Below are 16,439 nucleotides of genomic sequence, written 5' to 3'. Positions count from 1 at the left end.
TTTATGCAGCTTTGATCTCCTGCTACATTATCAAGGAGTTTAAGGAAGAGAGAGTGGTAAACTCCACTAAAGGATTTGCATGTTCTGTTATGTCATTATGGTAAGATCCATAGAATTCTTTGTCTAGATGAGGACTGGAGTCATACTTAAAAAACGATGTTGATAATGATATGTTGTCTTGATGATAAAGTAACTCGGTGCAGTCTGCAGGAAGGTCTGTATCAACAGGGCACATTCTCTATGTTGGCAAGCTTCTACTCTATGCATCTTTCTGCTTTACTTATTGGTGATGCATATTATTAGTATTCAAAGCCTTGTACAGAAAAATTAGTCTTAATGCAAAAAATCAAGCCTATATCATTTGATTTTGGTAAGCCTAATCGAGCCTTAATGGAAAATAATGAGGAGGCCTCCGCCACTTGAAATCTTAAGTTTAATCCACAAATTACATTTCACTTGACCATCAACAGCCTATGGCCCAAGTAAGAGGAGCTTTTGTTTGATTAGTGATCTCACAGTATATCTAGTGAAAACAATAAGGAAAGTTACTCCAAATAAGAGGAGTTTTTGTTTGAATAGATTTTGGTTTACATATTACAACCAATAAGGTAAGTTCACAATTTTGAATCTATACATAGTTTTCTTTTCATGCTAGGTCGTTGCACCGTGCGACCACCGTAGATGATCCATACATGCATATCAATATCGGACACGTATCTAATATGATCCATGAAAAGAATGCAATTATAAATATTTCACAAATCGATAGTACACGAGGATAATCAAATTCAGAAATGGAAAACGCCATAGGCAGATCAACCTCCGTAACGTGTTTTTAAGGATTCAGGAGGTTCTTCATCCATGATGCTTGTGCCCATTTTCTCAAAGTACTTGCGAATTGTTGTTTTGCGATCAGCAATGAAGGTATGGTCCAAGAAGTTATTGTAAGCTTCATCGCCTAAGCTTTTTGCTGCCAGGACACTGCAATAACTCATTACCATTAGTTAATTTTACAAAATAACTGTTCGGATTATTGCAGTCATAAGCTAGTTTCATTGAAATCTTTCTCCTGATGTAAAAGACGGAAGACCTAACTGACTCATAAAGTTGTGTGTGCTAGATAACTGAGATATTCAACCCTCTTTCCTGAATTAAGGACTAAACAACATTCAAGTCCTGCAATACGACTTCGATAGTACGATGACAAAGCCAAATCATGAAAAGACAATGAGTAGATACCAATTAAGAACAATAATCATATTCAAAGTTGATTACAATTAAATGATCTCCCCCAATCTTCAGAAAAATGTTTGTGTGCAAATCCATAGAAGATATATTAGGAATTAGTTTGATCATCAGAAGCTCAAATCCCTTGTAACATTTCTCTGTCAATATATTTTTACTTACTTTTTATAAATAATAGTAATTTATACCTCAAAATCTGTTTTTCAAATATAGCTTATTAACACACTTTTAGACACTTGTTCGAAAAATTAAACATATATTAAGATGCCCCAAACATAAATAATATACACATCAGAAGCAATTACTTTTGGTAATATTAATTGAAATTTAGAAGATTACTGACCAGTGTCGAAGATAAACACGGCATGGTAACACGTCATTGCGCCAAATCTTATGGATATTGTATTCCCCATATTGTTTAAAATATATTTCCCTTCCCTCTGCAAGAAAGAAAAAAACACAGAAGGCAGAGCTATAAGGTATTATTATAGTAGTTTATAAATTGTTCTGACAACTAACTAGGAGCAGCATGGGAAATATAATGCATGTTATCGTAAGTATGCTTGCAAATTTTTGTGCTTATATATTCACTTGTGTCAAATTCAATACTCAGAAAAGAGCCAACAATCCCCTTCATGCCAATTTGTATCAGAAAATGCATTTTGTTATTTAATAAAGTTAATCACCAGTTCATATAAATAAATTTCACAAGAACTGGTGTAGTAATAATTAGTTGGAACGTTACCGCAACATCTAAATTTAAAGAATTCCTCATCACTGTAAGATGCACATATGACCTGCATTGAAGAGACCACAATATCATCAAACCAAAAAAACCATCATATCTTATAATTAATTCAAACCAGCAAGAAAATCAATTTACTTAATTTATGAATAGGAAAATAGCTACAAATGTAACATTTGAATTAAAATAACATACTGCTGGAGTGGTAAATGGCACCCCATCTAGTGATTCAGGGAAAACCTACAGAGACAGACAGTATAAATAATAATTATCAAATTATATTTGGAACTCTTGCAGCAGATATGTGTAGGATTAGATTTCATATTTTTGCTCATAAAAAGAAAGACAACTCACAGATAAAAAGCGATATTCGCGCTCTCTTTTGATAAATGCTGGAATCTGTCTTCATAATTAATTGGATACATAAAAAAAAACAAGAGTTATTATTCTTTTTATATAAAAAAATAGATAAAAAGAATTGATCTGGTATCTAAAAAAGGTTTACACATGCATTCAATGATCATATTTTACCATGTAGATAATTGTGATTGTGAAGATATTTTAAGAACAAAAAAACGATACCTCTGATTTCTTAATATCAAAAACAGTAATTATAATGGTTTCACCTTGACAATGCTCAACAGAGAGGCCAGCAACTTCCTGCAAAGAGAATAAGCCCAAACATTGAAGCAATTAATCAATCAAATTCATTGATCAAATAATAAGGAGGAGATAAAAGGAAAAGAGACATCACCTGAGTTTTGAGGTTGGCTATGCCGTGATTGAAAAAGAAGGCTCCTACAACGGAGAAGAGACGGCGAAAACCAGTTAACCTGGCGGTTCGGAAGTTAATTAGGTGAGGAAACGTGCTTCTTGCACTTTTCTCTGTCAAATGATGAAATGATTAATTAGGCTGAAAGAATAAGACGAGTTGGTTGGTTAGTTAGTTAGTTACCGGAGAGGAGAGAACCGTAACCGCAGATGGAGATGTAACCGTCTACGTCACTAGGCAGGGAGGCCAGCGCCAAGAGATCATCAGATGATACGCCCATCACAACAAACAGAGCACCTCCCCAGCTACTCTGTTTTGTTGGTGCAAAGTGCAAACACAGTCTGATTTGTTTTTATATTCTTTTTTGGCTCTCATCAGAGATAACCAAAGTCTGGTCAGAAATTGTTACACCAATTGAATTCGGATTGTCGGAGTTCATTAACCACTTGAGTTGTTTTTATATTATTGTGCCCACCTCGCAATAATCCACGTCCACTTCTTTTTTATTCTCCAAAAGTATGGGCTGGCATTACCATTCTTAACAATGATTGATACCCCTATATTACCCATACTATACAACTGATACAAGTCACAGAAGTAAATAAATAAATAAATACAAAGACAAGTTCTTGGAATATTTTTCAAGGAAGGTAAACTTTTATGTGAAAATGGTGCATACTCATTCACTACATTTGCAATTTTTTAACTTGTATTTAGCAAGGCCCTAAATATAAATAAATACGCACCTTACCATACATGAAATGATTTTTTGACTCCATGTACTGTGTCATTTGTTTTTTGTGTGCTTTTGAAATGTAAGTTGTAAACGGTGAAATATAGAGAAATTAATATAGTTTGGATATGTATTTTGATGTTTGAAATATTGCAGGTCATATTACAATACTTCCAAATATCACATGTATCCATGGGGGTATGTGCAGCCACTATTTCTATCGTACCTCAAAGATCCAATGAATGTATGCAAGTCTTCAATTATTTATCTTTTACGTAAAAACAAAACATGTTCAACTGTCACACAAACTTTGGTCACCACCAAAAAATAAAACTGACACATAATAATCTGTTCATTCATTTGTAGTCGTGAATTGCATTATTCCCCACATGCAACGGTCCATGTGATTTTTCTCTAAATGTTATTATGAATTTATAAAGCTATAATAGCCTGTAATGGCTGGAGCAGGATTTGATAAACTGATATCCAGTCTCAGCAATTGCTGTTGTGGATTGGCCCTATATATACTATTTTAAATTTACAAATTTATGCTCTGAATATCAAAATTTACATACAACTTTATACGACAAATTTGTGTCATATATTTAAGGAAGCAATTAATCAGCAAGTTTAGTGGTTAGGAGTGGAGGAGAGGTGGAAGAGTGATGAAAAAAGAGGCAAATTGCTGACATATCATCCATGGCAATGCCACTTCTTTTTCTTTTCCATTCACGCATGGCATACTTCACAAGCCTTTCACCTGCTTTTTCTTTATGTGGTGCTGCACAAACAATCTTCACTGCCTCTTCGTTGGATACAACATCCCACACCTAAGACGTAACGATATACTAATTAATTACCTCAAACATTTAAAAAAGATAATAATTTTTTAACATTATGCACATGTTTTACGGTCACTCTATGAAAGAAACATACCCCATCTGTTGCTAAGATGATAAATTGATCCCTAGCGGTAAGTTTTCTATGTGTCACATCTGGCACAGAGATTAGACCATAGTCCTTCATACAATAGTCACCAAAGGCTCTAGATATTGCTAATCCTGGTGTTTTACCATTTGGCATCCACACCCTATACACCCCTGGTTCATCTTTCATACAAAATACACGTCCTTTTGATTCTTTTATGCGTTCTGCCTCATCTGAAATCAACAAAAAAAATACAAGACTCAAATTCCTTGAACAAATACTATATACTTCTTATGTTATATGAGTGGGTTTAGGTTGTAAGAGAGAGGTAAATCTCACTTGGTAAATTTGGTTTGAAGTCAGTGGTAAGCTGAAGTGGAAATAATGTGCCATCCTCTGATGTTGTTGCTAACACGAGTCTTGAGTCACCCACATTTGCTATAATAAGGTTTTCACCCTGAAATATTCATAACAAATACTTCAGATTTAATTGAATTCAATTTTTTTAGGTAGAGATTGAAGCATCACTACACACCTTAATTTTTCGCCTTAACAACTAAATCAACCTTATAATTCCTTATTTGTCGACAATATGTTAAAAAACTATTAACGCTCTCTTACCACTATCAATTTTGAAACAGTGACGAATACAAACTATGCAGTGCAATGGCTGTTTTAAAAATCAAAAAAGATATTGAACCGACAAGAAACTCTAAAACGCACGAATCAGAACAAAACCGCGATCAAAGCAATGAAATAGTTGAAGCATTGAAAATGAACAATAGATGGTGTCAATTCCTAGTTCCATCTGTTGAATCGTCCAATTCGATTTGAATTTTAAATCATCGATTATAACTTTATAAGATACTTAGCATCTAACAAATGATGTCGGAATTCATGAAACAAAGCAGCACCTAATTTATTTATGTGGTGTTTGGATTAGTGTTTAGCTCACAATTCTCATGTCCCAAGGTGTTGTCACCGTGAAATTTGTGAAGCTATCTTTTGTAACTTTGGCATATTCATGCGTTGTGTTGTCTTTTGGACATGTATCAAACTTATATTTAGAAGCTCTAGACACCAATTCATTGGAACAAACGTTTTTTGTTAAAAGACAAATATTAATATTGTTAGTTTTATCCTATGTTAGAGGTGAGGATCGAATCATCAATCTCCTTATCACTCAACCCCGTAAGTCCCCACCCTAAGCACCAAGCTATTCTTACTATTATCCAACAACTCTACTCTCCGGACAGTGAAGTTGGCAATGCTGCAGTAATAATTGAACATTGACCATGTTGTAGGACCAACATTTTCAAGATTCAAATAAGTATCAATACCTAAAAATAGCAAATTACATGAGTATAGATATATGACCTGTTTGATGATTGTCAAAGCTGTAGTGCCACTTTGAAAGGAATCAATCCCGGTGTGCTGCTTCAAATCTTGGTCAACAGCAGCAAATGTTTTTATGTAGGATTGCTTCCATAGGTCTAAACCATGAATATTTTTGTCAGCTTCCATCTTTATATCTAGGTCAATTGATGCTGCAGCCAGATTTTTTTGCCAATTGCATAGCAAAATAGCTGGTATTAATTTCCTAACTCTTTTGGCTACAAAATGTCCCCAAGGACCATGCCCATCAAATACTCCACAAAACATCATGTCTTGTTGGCATCCAAATTCCTACCATCAGCAACAAATTAATTAGAACATTATAACAATTCCTACATTAATCTAATCTATAGCACAGTATATAAATTTTATCCTGATTGCATACCTCCCAAACAATAAGACGGTCTTGGTTGACTCCTTTTTGGCCTCTGTGTGTAAAAACAGAAACAAAACTATTATCCTTGTTGGCCTTAACAACTCCAGAGGAACTCAATAACAATTCATTCTTTCTTGCTTCTTTTGCCAATTCTTCCACAGCTTTTCTTGCATCATCCTTTCGAAAATTCTTCTCTTTCTTGATCGACATAGTTCTTGCCAATCCGTTGACAAAAGATGGGAAATGAACCATGATAACTGCATGCCAATGATAGTTTTAGAAATTTTACACACTCAACATAGTTCTAACTTTATGAGTTCTTACATGCAATGAAAATTCAAGCTTTTAGTAAAGGAAATAATGATATACAAGACCTTGATATTTGATGAAGAAAAATAACTCAAGTTATTTATATTCCTTGAGTTATGGAATCACCACCAGCAAATCCTATAGCCACAGGAGGAACCGTGAAATGAATGGTAAATAGTAAGTATGCTACTAATCCTACTATATACTCCTCATAAAAAGTTTAAGCACAATTCTTTATTGTAAAAGTATATTTCTAATGTGGTGTCATTCTCATCTTTGCTTTGGCCACCAATCACCATAAGATACATATAACAGGTGGGCTTGTTTGACAATGAAAGGTGATTAAACGTCATAATAACCCTTTGACTCACAATTGTGGGGTCTAGTTAGTAATTAGGCTGCAAATGAACAAATTAGAATTTGCATAGTAACAGTTTGTACCAAGAAATGACCATAAAAAAGTAAGAGTATTTCATACTTCGTTAAGACAACAACAACTGACCAAGTTAATGAATTAAAAAAGTTTATGATAAAAAAAAATGACAATTACTATTCATAGTTCGCACAAGGTCGGTGGTTAACAACTGCTGCAATATCAAATTGACAAGGACATGATTAATTATCTAACTTGTTTCTGTGGATGGAATTTGATTGTAGTTTTGTGGTTATCTTTAAATAAAGTGATCGTCAAGCTTTTTTTTAATTTATCTTTCTTCTGGTAAATATCTCCAATATTTGATTAATGATTAAACACGTACTATTCAAACATAATGAACATTTTAATAATGTGACCTAATCTATGGAGATAATTTTTTAATAACACAACCAAGAGAATATACCAAACACTAGGCTAAAGCTCGGCCAGCTGTGTTTTTGTAGGACCCTGTAGGATGTTTAGGGTCAAACACGTCGAAATGTGTAGGATGTAAAAAATAAAGTGGACATTTACGAGATTAGTTAATTACAAAGCAAAATATTTATGAATATAAAGTTGCTTTGGATGGGGGCATTACTTCAAGATAATGTTCATAATGTTCTAAAGTAAAGGAAATGGCACGTAATGATAGAGGTATAACAGAATAAAACATGTCTAAAAGTTAGAGCTCATTGATAAAAAAACTGAAATTGTTAGGTTGAATATTGTAATCGTTGTTCGAACCCTAATCATTTCATTTGTATGTGAATTTTAATGATTATTTGTCATTTTTTTCCTATCTATAAAAAATGATAATTTCTCAATTTCACGTTGAAGTCTAACATTCTTTATACAAAGTTCACAAGTCTTTAACTCAGCTGAAATTTTTTTTTGAAAATGTTAGACTGAACAATACGACTGCAATTTGAACTTAGACTTCTCCATTTATATGTGTTAGTTTTTAATTATCATTGTTATTCCATTGCTAAAAAAAATTGTCAAAATAAGGGTTTGAATTTTCTAAACTATTTTGAGTTAAAACATGTCACAATGGAGAGGATTTCATGAGAGTAAGGATCCTCTCAATCAGATGACAAATGTTATTTAGTGGGAGATAGATATAAAAAAGTCGATAGTGAATCTCACCACTTATTATTTACTGTATTTTTGAATAATTAGATTTTTTTTTTATTTGCTTGAAGCTGAAGTTGTAGTTAAAGTTGATTTGCTTGAAGCTGAAAAAAATTGGTTTGTGAGATGGAGGGAGAAATGACTGTGTTTTAAGTTTTGTTAACTAGTTAATTGTCGTGAGGCATTTATGTGTTTTTGAGGTGTTAAAAAGCAATTTTCCAAAACTTGTGAGAACCTCCAAAGGACCGTAGAGAGGCTGCCCATAAGCCCAACCTCGTCCTTGAAATTAGCAAAAACATCGTCCAACAAAACCAACCAACCAGATATGAAGGAATCGGAATGTCACGGTCAACCCTACACGTCATTGTTTTTGTGAAACTTGTAGCCTCAATATTCTTCTATTAACCAAATTCTATTTGTTTTTCGCTTCTCTTCTCATCTTCAGCTGAAAAAACAAAGCAAAAACGAATACAAACTTTGCGTGAGATTCACGACGATGATGATGATCGCCGACACCGTTACCGCCGCCAAAAGTCTCTGCATCCTTCGCGCCTATCAATTTTCCATCGCCGATTCATCTTCCGATCAGATCTCAGCAATGATTCATCCTTGCGATGCGGTGGCTCCGCCGCCGGTCAAACCTAGCACCCACAGAATACCACGTCGGACGCTTACCCGGAGGAAACGACGAACAAGACGGAAGTTGTCCGGCGATGATAACGGAGGTGAGGGGTTATTCTTCGGTGATGGCGGTGACGGTATTTTCGGTGGTGGTGGTGGTGGTTTTGGAGGAGGAGGTGGTGGTGGTGGTGATTGGAATTTTAATAGATTTGGAGAGGGAGAGAATTGGGATGAACGTTCGTCCTCGTTGCAGGATCCAGCGTTTGATTTCGTTTATAGGGTGTTATCGTGGATTATGTTATCGAATTGTTTGCATTTTGCAGTTAAGAAGATTGTGAGAATTATTGCAGATGGTTATTCTGATAGGGAAAAGGTTCCAACTAGATTGGCTCCAATTTGCTGATTTCGTTGGTACTTTCTAATCCATTCATCAATGCTTTGTTCATTGTAGGATTGTATTTATTTTATATGAATTGGGAAATTACTGTAAATATTGTATATAATTAATCATCCAATAAATAAATATCTTTTATCCTTGCATTACTTTGTTTGTTTGTTTGGGTATATAGTATATACTACAGGCTTTCCGCAGTTGCAGGCGGAGAATACTCAGTTACAAATTCTTTGATTTGAAGTAATGCTAGTTTATAGGAAGCAATTTGGTTCTATGTTGAATTATTAATCATTACTATACTGTATGATTTGAGTTTGTTAGTGTATGTAGTAGTATTGTGTGCAAGGCATTCCCTTCTATGAGTATTTTCCGTCATATGTTTTAGAGTATAATATACCAAAAGCAAATTGGAAAGAGATTTTGGGAATTTCCTTCCAACTAGGTTCTCAATCTTCTGAGTAATGATTACATTACCCTTCGACATCCTTTGGTGTTTTCTTGGTTTCTATAGCATTGTGCTTTTTCTTCTGCTTATTGGGGGGTGTTTTTGTTTTTTTCGTTATAATTCTCTACTCACTCTTTGTCATTCCAATGGTATTAGTCATTATTCTCCCCACTACTTGGTCCCTGAGCTTGAACTACAGAAAAGTGATAGTTTTGATTTAGGGTAGTTTTAAGGATTATTCCTCACATTTCTTTCGTTTAGAGACCAAATAGGAGACATAATGATAGTTTATAGATCAAATTGAAGGTTTATTTGTTTATTATGCTTGCTTGCAAATGCTTCTTGTTGACTTGTGTCGAAAAGGGGGAACTGGATTCTATTTTCGCTTCTTTGCTTAGCTCTAGGAATGATAAATATCATCCTAGTAACAAATGCAATGATTCTAGATATGATTAGTGGTTTTGGAGAAATGATAAGTATCACCGTGGTAACAAACACGAAGATTCGAGATTCAATTAATGATTTTACAGAAAACTTACTGGTCAAAATAGTGAAATTGGTTGGCAGGAGTTGTGGAAGTTATTCTCTATGTAATGTATGTTGTCCCCCTTCCCTTGTTGAACCAAATGAGGTGATGCCTCCCCCTCTTTCTGTTGTTTCTATCTATCTCTCTTTGCTAAATCACTTGTACCAAACACAGTGTCTGTGAGTGTTGTATCACTGGATAAATATTTTATTAGTATAGTTGACAAATTTGTTTGCCTGGTATTTACGGCAATGGTTACTGTTAGCTTGACTTATGTTTTTTAGCTCATATTTTGCTTAGTTTCAAGTCATCCCAGGCGATTTGCTTGTTGATAGCATACAATCAAGCATGAACAAAGAATGGTTTGAAAGTAAGCTCTTATGATAAACTATCGTCTCTTAAAAACATTAACAAGACATAGGAACGAGAACAAGTTAGCATCAAGTAGAAAAGTAAAATGTGTTGTACTAATAAATAAATAAGAGATTGTGAAGTTGCTCGAGCATTTTGGGATAATCGTATTCACTCTGATAAATGGAGCAAATTCTTCAATTTAGGTCTCTACTCTTTGCTTGATTGCAACTTATCTAATGATGATTTGGGAATGAACTCTACCAACAGGTCTATCTTCTTTGTTGTTGTTGTTTGATATTTAGAACCAAGACAAAATCATTCAACGACAAATTTTAACCGATTGGAACATAATCTAGAACTCTACCAACAGGTCTATCTTCTTTGGTATTTAGAACCAAGTAAAAATCATTCAACGACAAATTTTAACCGATTGGAACATAATCTAGTGTGGCTTCGAAATTCAATTAATGATTTTTCATTAAATAAACAAGGTATCAATATCAAAGGGTGGCACTTTGGTGACATTAATGTCACCGTGCCATTGCATCTGGGCCACACATTGTCATCGTCATTGCATCTGGGCCACACAACACATCTAATGTCACCCAATGTGTGGCCCAGATTTAATGTCACCGTGACATTAATGTCACACAAGTATTTCCCAATATCAAACAACATGAGTATCCATGAGGGATTACATTTACTAGTCTAATTGGCCAAGCTGAGGATTTTGCGTATCTAATTTTTTGGGTGTGTAAAGTTGACTTGGTATTGTATGACGCTTTGGAGATTGTGGGAGAAAAGATATAAGCTTTGAAGAATAATCTCAGCCTCAGGGTGAAAGATATAATCTTTGTTTGATGATGTGCACGATGAAAAATATGATAATTCAAAAGGTTTAAATGTGTCATTGGTCCCTGTACTTTCATCAGATTTTGCATTGGTCCTTGCACTTTGTAAAAATATTGGTATTGGTACCTCTGTTAACTTTCTGTTAAAAAAAAACACAAAACTAACGGAGTGCCACGTGACCCAATCATTTCACGCCACGTGGCACCAATACCAATATTTTTACAAAGTGCAGAGACCAATACCAATATTTTTACAAAGTGCAGGGACCAATACAAATAGTTTTGTGTTTTTTTTTAACAGAAAAATTAATAGAGGGACCAATACCAATATTTTTACAAAGTGCAGGGACCAATTCCAAACAAAAAAAAGTGCAAGCACCAATACCAAAATCTGATGAAAGTGCAGGGACTAAAGGCATATTTAAGCCTAATTCAAAATATGGTTCTACCTTTTTCCATCTATAGGACCTTGAAAATTGCTGTTCACACATTAGAGAAGGCTGAGACACACATGTAAAATACGCTTTTGCCCCCTCGGCAGTTAACTGCCGAGGAATTAAAAATCCGGCTGCAGTTAACTGCCGAGGAATTCCTCGGTAGTTAACTGCCGAAGTTTTCTGCTACAAGTCTGGCAGAAGCTTTCTCATCTCCATTATTCATCACATCTTCAAATTTTTTTTTCTCAAATCTCTCTCACAAATCTCTCTAAAAAACCCAACCAAATCCAACCAAATTTATTCAACAAAATCACAAGTAAGTAATTATAATGCTATTAACTTAAATTTTAGTTGTTATAAATGTTTTTATTTTTTAGTTTTTGAGTATATTTATTTTATTTTAGTTTTTGAGTAGATTTACATAGTATAATTCATTTTTAGAGTAAAATGTTTGTATGATGTTTATGTTATAGTTTAAAGTTTATTGGTTATATTTTAATTTGGTGTTTTAAATTAATTTTTTATTTTAGTTTTTAATTAGATTTACATGTTATAAATAATTTTTAGATTAGATGTTAGTTGATTAATTTTGTTAAAATGTTTGCATGATGATTATGTTATAATTTAAAAATTTTAGGGTTATTTTTGAATTTGGTGTTTTATATTTTTAATTTTATTTTAGTAAGACTATATGATTTATTTTAAAAGTAAATATAATTTGAATAATTTTGCTATATTTTACGTTAATTTTTTTTTTTAGACAATTACATTTTAGGGTTATTTTTATGATTTTTAGAGTCTATGTATAATTTGCAATGTTTGAACGAGTTTTTCATTGATTCTTTTAAATTTCTATGTGTGTAGATTTGAAACAATGGCCGGATGGATCGACGTTCATGCAACATTCAACGGCGGAGAAACTCATAGGTTGAAGGTTCGGTGCCTTGATGTAGCGTTAAGAGGTCTCAAGGATCAACTGAATGAATTCTACCAAGGAGTCAACCCCAGAGACACAAGGAGGGTGCAAAATATTCTGTATAAACGTCCAAAGCTCGACGAGGGGAGCGTATCATTCACTTGGGTGGAGTTAAAGAACGACGAAAACGTGACGAGCATGTTTTGGGAGCACACCAAGTTCCAGTGGATCGATATGCGGGTGACGTTGCTGAGATCAACTAAAGATATCATCAACAGCTTGATTCCGCCAGAAGATCGTCATTAGTTAGGGTAAGGTGCATCTACAACATTTGTCTCACCTCTGAAATGGGGTAATTCAAACTTGCCAAACAGCGAGGACTCAAGCATTTCGCTCGCTATTCATGTTTTTCCTTTGAAAAGATTAAATTCTTGTTAGGCTGGTTTAGATGAAGGTATTAGGTGTCAAGGAATGGACCTCATTTCGGTGGCACTTGAATACCTTCATCTAAATCAAGCCTGACAAAAATTTATTCTTTTCAAAGGAAAGCATGAATAGCGAGCGAAATGCTCGAGTCCTCGCCGTTTGGCAAGTTTGAATTTACCCCATTTCAGAGGTAAGACAGTTGTTGTAGTTGGAATGCCCCATTTATGTAATGTAACGAAACCTGTATCGCAATATTTATTCGAACGAATTCATGCTATTGTAATATTTATTCGAATTCACGCTATCGCAATATTTATTCGAATTCACTCTATCGCAATATTTTAAATAACATAAAATAATTTTTAAAGAATTCCTAATAATATTCTAAACAAAATAAAACAAAAAAAAAATTTAAAAAAAAGACTCGGCAGTAAAGTGCCGAGGAATACCTCGGCATTTAAGTACCGAGGAAAACCTCGGCAGTTTACTACCGCCGGTTTCATAATTTCCTCGGCAGTTAACTGCCGAGTCGTTCTGAAGCCAGAAATTGGCAGAACCTGTTGAAGGCAGAATTACATGTGTTTTTACACATTGTAAACACATTGTTTGGATGCCAAAGCTAGTCAAAGAAAATAAATTTGGCTCAATTTAAGTGGCGCAACTGTGTTTAAATGGCAAAATAAATTTGGCTCAATTTAACAAACACTAATTAAACGAACAAACTAATGAACCAAATCATCAAAATGTCATAAACAAAAAAGAACATAATGTCATCAAAATACAAACATAATGTCATCAAAATACATACATAATGTCATGAAAATCCGAAATGTAAACAACAAGTCCTAATCCTACTGCTGGTCCTGGTCCTGCTGGTGCCTCCTCCTCGGTCTCTGGGCTCTCCTCCTGGTAATGATCGGCGCGATCTGCTGCCTAACATCCTGCAAGGCCGCATACAACTGCTGAGGGGTCATGCTCATCACCTCCTAACCCAAAAACTCATCAGCATGGGCAACAGCGCCGCTAACCATGTCATAGGTGTCAGGGGAGCTTCTCGCCTCGTACCGCTCCCACTGCTCTGCAACGATCTGCTCCTCGTTTGGAGGCCTCGGAACATCTCCCGGAAGAAGTGGCAAAATCTGAGGGTGAGACATAAGCGTGTACCATCGTACATAGCCCTCTGTCATACGCCATGGCTGCTCTCCTGCCTGCTCACCCCAATCAGCCTCCTTAAGTGTGTGAGTGCGGAAGTCCGAGAAGGCCTGCACAATCTCAGTCGGTGTCAGCGCTGGAACATCCGTCGGAGGTCTAGGTACCGACTGGACGTATCCGTACTGCCTCAATACCCTCTCCGGCAGGTGACGGTACACCCTACGGTCGCCGCACATGATCCAGCCAGAATACCAAAATACCTCCTCGAAAGGCTGGAACTCCCTGTGCCCTTCGTACGGCCTCCAGCATACGTCATCAAACGTAATGTGATCAAGCAATGACCGATACGTGGCCCCCTCTCCATGACCCTTCTGAAGAGTCCACCTCGCCGCAACCGGTAAATTTTCAATGTAGTCCGGGTTTGGATCAACAGTGTAAAACTTAGGGAAGTGCGACAAAAACCATGCCTGCATAAACCATACAAATCACATATAAATAAATTAAAGTTAACTAAAAAAATAAAATTTACAATTAACAAAAAAAATATAACAAAATATAACAAAATAATAATAGTTAACAAAAAAAAATTAAAGTTAACGAAAAAATATAACAAAATAATAATAGTTAACAAAAAAAATTAAATTTAAATTTAATTTTTACTTACAGTGAGCAGTGTCACGCTTCCCCCAAGCTGCCTGTCTCCGGGCAAACAAGCCTGAGCTAACTCATCGTACAGGTATGCAAGTGCCATCCGTCCCCATGAATAAGCACGCATCCCCGCGTAGCCGTCCGCCATAGTCGTCAAATAAATCAACTGGATGCGCTTGTTGCTTCTATCCCCAAACAACAGGCATCCAACCAAGTATAGAAGGTAGGACTTCACACAATAAGTCCTAACCCTCTCCAACTCCTCCAGCTCCTCTGGATCCTGTGTATCCGCCAAAAGGTTGGCTCTACCAAGGTGCGTCGTATAAAACTCCCTCAGCTTAGGATAACTAATGTATCCACCATACTCAGTATTGCAGATTTTCTCTGCCTGCGACCTCGACGCACCCAAGTGAGTCATCAGTAGTGCCTCTCCCTCATGTCTCAGCATCTTCTTCCGGTGGCCCAACATCCGCCCTTCAATCGGGACATGCATAAGACATGCGACATCATCCAAAGTCACAGTCATCTCCCCCATAGGCATGTGAAAAGTGCTGGTCTCGGAATGCCACCTCTCGCATAGAGTCATCAGCAAAGCGTGAGGCACAGTGGCGTAGCCCAAGTATACCAAATCATGTAACCCACTCTGCATAAGCGGATCCCAAAACCATCTCTGATTGGGGTTTGGACGTCCGAGACTTAAAATCTTGGGGCCATGATTAATTGGTTTTACAAAACGCTTCTTGCGGCACTGCAAAAATAGAAAAATAAACATAGTTTAAACAATGTAAACATTTAACTAATAAATATTAAACTTAACAAATGCTAAAATAAAAATAAAGAAAACATATAAAGAAAATCACATATAAAGAAAACATATAAATAAAACATATAAAGAAAACATATAAATAAAACAATTTAAAGAAAATCACATATAAATAAAACATATAAATAAAACATATTTAAAGAAAGTCACATATAAATAAAACATATAAAGAAAACATATAAATAAAACAATTTAAAGAAAATCACATATAAATAAAACATATAAATAAAACATATCAATAAAACATATAAATAAAACATATAATCTAAACATATAAATAAAACAATTTAAATCAAGAAAGGAAAAATAAAGAAAATAATTAAACATAAAGAAAGGAATTAAAAAAAACATATATAAAAGTTAACTAAAAGAAAGAACACATAATTGTTTTTACTTACGTCATCCATATAAAAAAACACATATAAAAAACACGTAATTAAACATAAAGAAAGAACATTTAAAAAAAAAAATACTTACGTCATCCTTATTATACCAAAGCGGCAATGCCACATGACTGGCATAAGAGTGAAGCAAAGATATGTCCTGCGGTCCTCCAGGAAAGGGAGCGTCCGTAGGCAACACCTCCGGGGCAGCCGCTGCTGCAATGTCATCCTCGTCTGGCTCCTCTGGCATATGCGGCTGCTCTGGCATATACTGCTCGTCGTACCCACCGTCGGTCACATCATGGTGATCCTGATAATTCAGGTACTCCACCGCCTGGGTCGGGTCAACCACCTGCGACTCTTCAGGCGGTGCCTGAGAAGCCTCAGAAGGCTGAGAACTCCCTGAACCATCCCC

General features: G+C 35.3%; 4 protein-coding genes across 4 annotated transcripts; 1 reads left to right on the top strand and 3 right to left on the bottom strand.

The window, feature by feature from the left end:
• Nucleotides 1–545: 545 nt before the first annotated feature.
• Nucleotides 546–3,087, bottom strand: LOC146902631 (uncharacterized). The gene is made up of 8 exons (XM_085735770.1): nt 2,946–3,087; nt 2,745–2,875; nt 2,573–2,650; nt 2,345–2,389; nt 2,186–2,230; nt 1,991–2,042; nt 1,589–1,685; nt 546–981 (listed from the first exon to the last, which is right to left on the bottom strand). The coding sequence occupies exons 1-8, from the start codon at nt 3,040–3,042 to the stop codon at nt 816–818; spliced, it is 711 nt and encodes a 236-aa protein (XP_085591896.1). The 5' UTR covers nt 3,043–3,087; the 3' UTR covers nt 546–815.
• A 742-nt stretch (nt 3,088–3,829) lies between these two features.
• LOC146902630 (putative protein phosphatase 2C 34) lies at nt 3,830–6,674 on the bottom strand. Its single transcript, XM_085735767.1, has 6 exons — nt 6,568–6,674; nt 6,203–6,450; nt 5,800–6,108; nt 4,762–4,879; nt 4,432–4,655; nt 3,830–4,325 (listed from the first exon to the last, which is right to left on the bottom strand). The coding sequence occupies exons 2-6, from the start codon at nt 6,443–6,445 to the stop codon at nt 4,113–4,115; spliced, it is 1,107 nt and encodes a 368-aa protein (XP_085591893.1). The 5' UTR covers nt 6,446–6,450; nt 6,568–6,674; the 3' UTR covers nt 3,830–4,112.
• A 1,634-nt stretch (nt 6,675–8,308) lies between these two features.
• On the top strand, nt 8,309–9,212 carry LOC146902629 (glycine-rich protein). Its single transcript, XM_085735766.1, has one exon. It carries the CDS (start codon nt 8,545–8,547, stop codon nt 9,070–9,072), a length of 528 nt encoding a protein of 175 aa, XP_085591892.1. The 5' UTR covers nt 8,309–8,544; the 3' UTR covers nt 9,073–9,212.
• A 4,532-nt stretch (nt 9,213–13,744) lies between these two features.
• Nucleotides 13,745–16,439, bottom strand: LOC146902628 (protein MAINTENANCE OF MERISTEMS-like). Its single transcript, XM_085735764.1, has 3 exons — nt 16,119–16,439; nt 14,835–15,566; nt 13,745–14,637 (listed from the first exon to the last, which is right to left on the bottom strand). Exons 1-3 carry the CDS (start codon nt 16,290–16,292, stop codon nt 14,005–14,007), a joined length of 1,539 nt encoding a protein of 512 aa, XP_085591890.1. The 5' UTR covers nt 16,293–16,439; the 3' UTR covers nt 13,745–14,004.

The sequence above is a fragment of the Medicago sativa genome, chromosome 8 (assembly GCF_051527215.1).
Source record: "Medicago sativa cultivar Bolivia chromosome 8, Bolivia_mono, whole genome shotgun sequence".
NCBI classification, from domain to species: domain Eukaryota; kingdom Viridiplantae; phylum Streptophyta; class Magnoliopsida; order Fabales; family Fabaceae; genus Medicago; species Medicago sativa.
The sequence above is the reverse complement of the archived record's forward strand: the minus strand, read 5'-3'. Positions and strand labels throughout refer to the sequence as shown.

Bases quoted from the DNA above. Each gene is read 5' to 3' on its own strand.
- LOC146902629 (XM_085735766.1), top strand. From the start codon at position 8,545: ATGATGATGATCGCCGACACCGTTACCGCCGCCAAAAGTCTCTGCATC.
- LOC146902631 (XM_085735770.1), bottom strand. From the start codon at position 3,042: ATGGGCGTATCATCTGATGATCTCTTGGCGCTGGCCTCCCTGCCTAGT. The intron at 2,651-2,744 runs GTGATGTCTCTT...TTCTCTTTGCAG, and splicing joins TAGCCAACCTCAAAACTCAG to GAAGTTGCTGGCCTCTCTGT. The intron at 1,686-1,990 runs GTAACGTTCCAA...TCTTTCTTGCAG, and splicing joins CTTTAAATTTAGATGTTGCG to AGGGAAGGGAAATATATTTT.
- LOC146902630 (XM_085735767.1), bottom strand. From the start codon at position 6,445: ATGGTTCATTTCCCATCTTTTGTCAACGGATTGGCAAGAACTATGTCG. The intron at 6,109-6,202 runs GTATGCAATCAG...TGCTGATGGTAG, and splicing joins ACCGTCTTATTGTTTGGGAG to GAATTTGGATGCCAACAAGA. The intron at 4,326-4,431 runs GTATGTTTCTTT...GTTACGTCTTAG, and splicing joins TCATCTTAGCAACAGATGGG to GTGTGGGATGTTGTATCCAA.
- LOC146902628 (XM_085735764.1), bottom strand. From the start codon at position 16,292: ATGCCAGAGCAGCCGCATATGCCAGAGGAGCCAGACGAGGATGACATT. The intron at 15,567-16,118 runs GTAAGTATTTTT...CTATTTTTGCAG, and splicing joins TTTGGTATAATAAGGATGAC to TGCCGCAAGAAGCGTTTTGT. The intron at 14,638-14,834 runs GTAAGTAAAAAT...TGGTTTATGCAG, and splicing joins GAAGCGTGACACTGCTCACT to GCATGGTTTTTGTCGCACTT.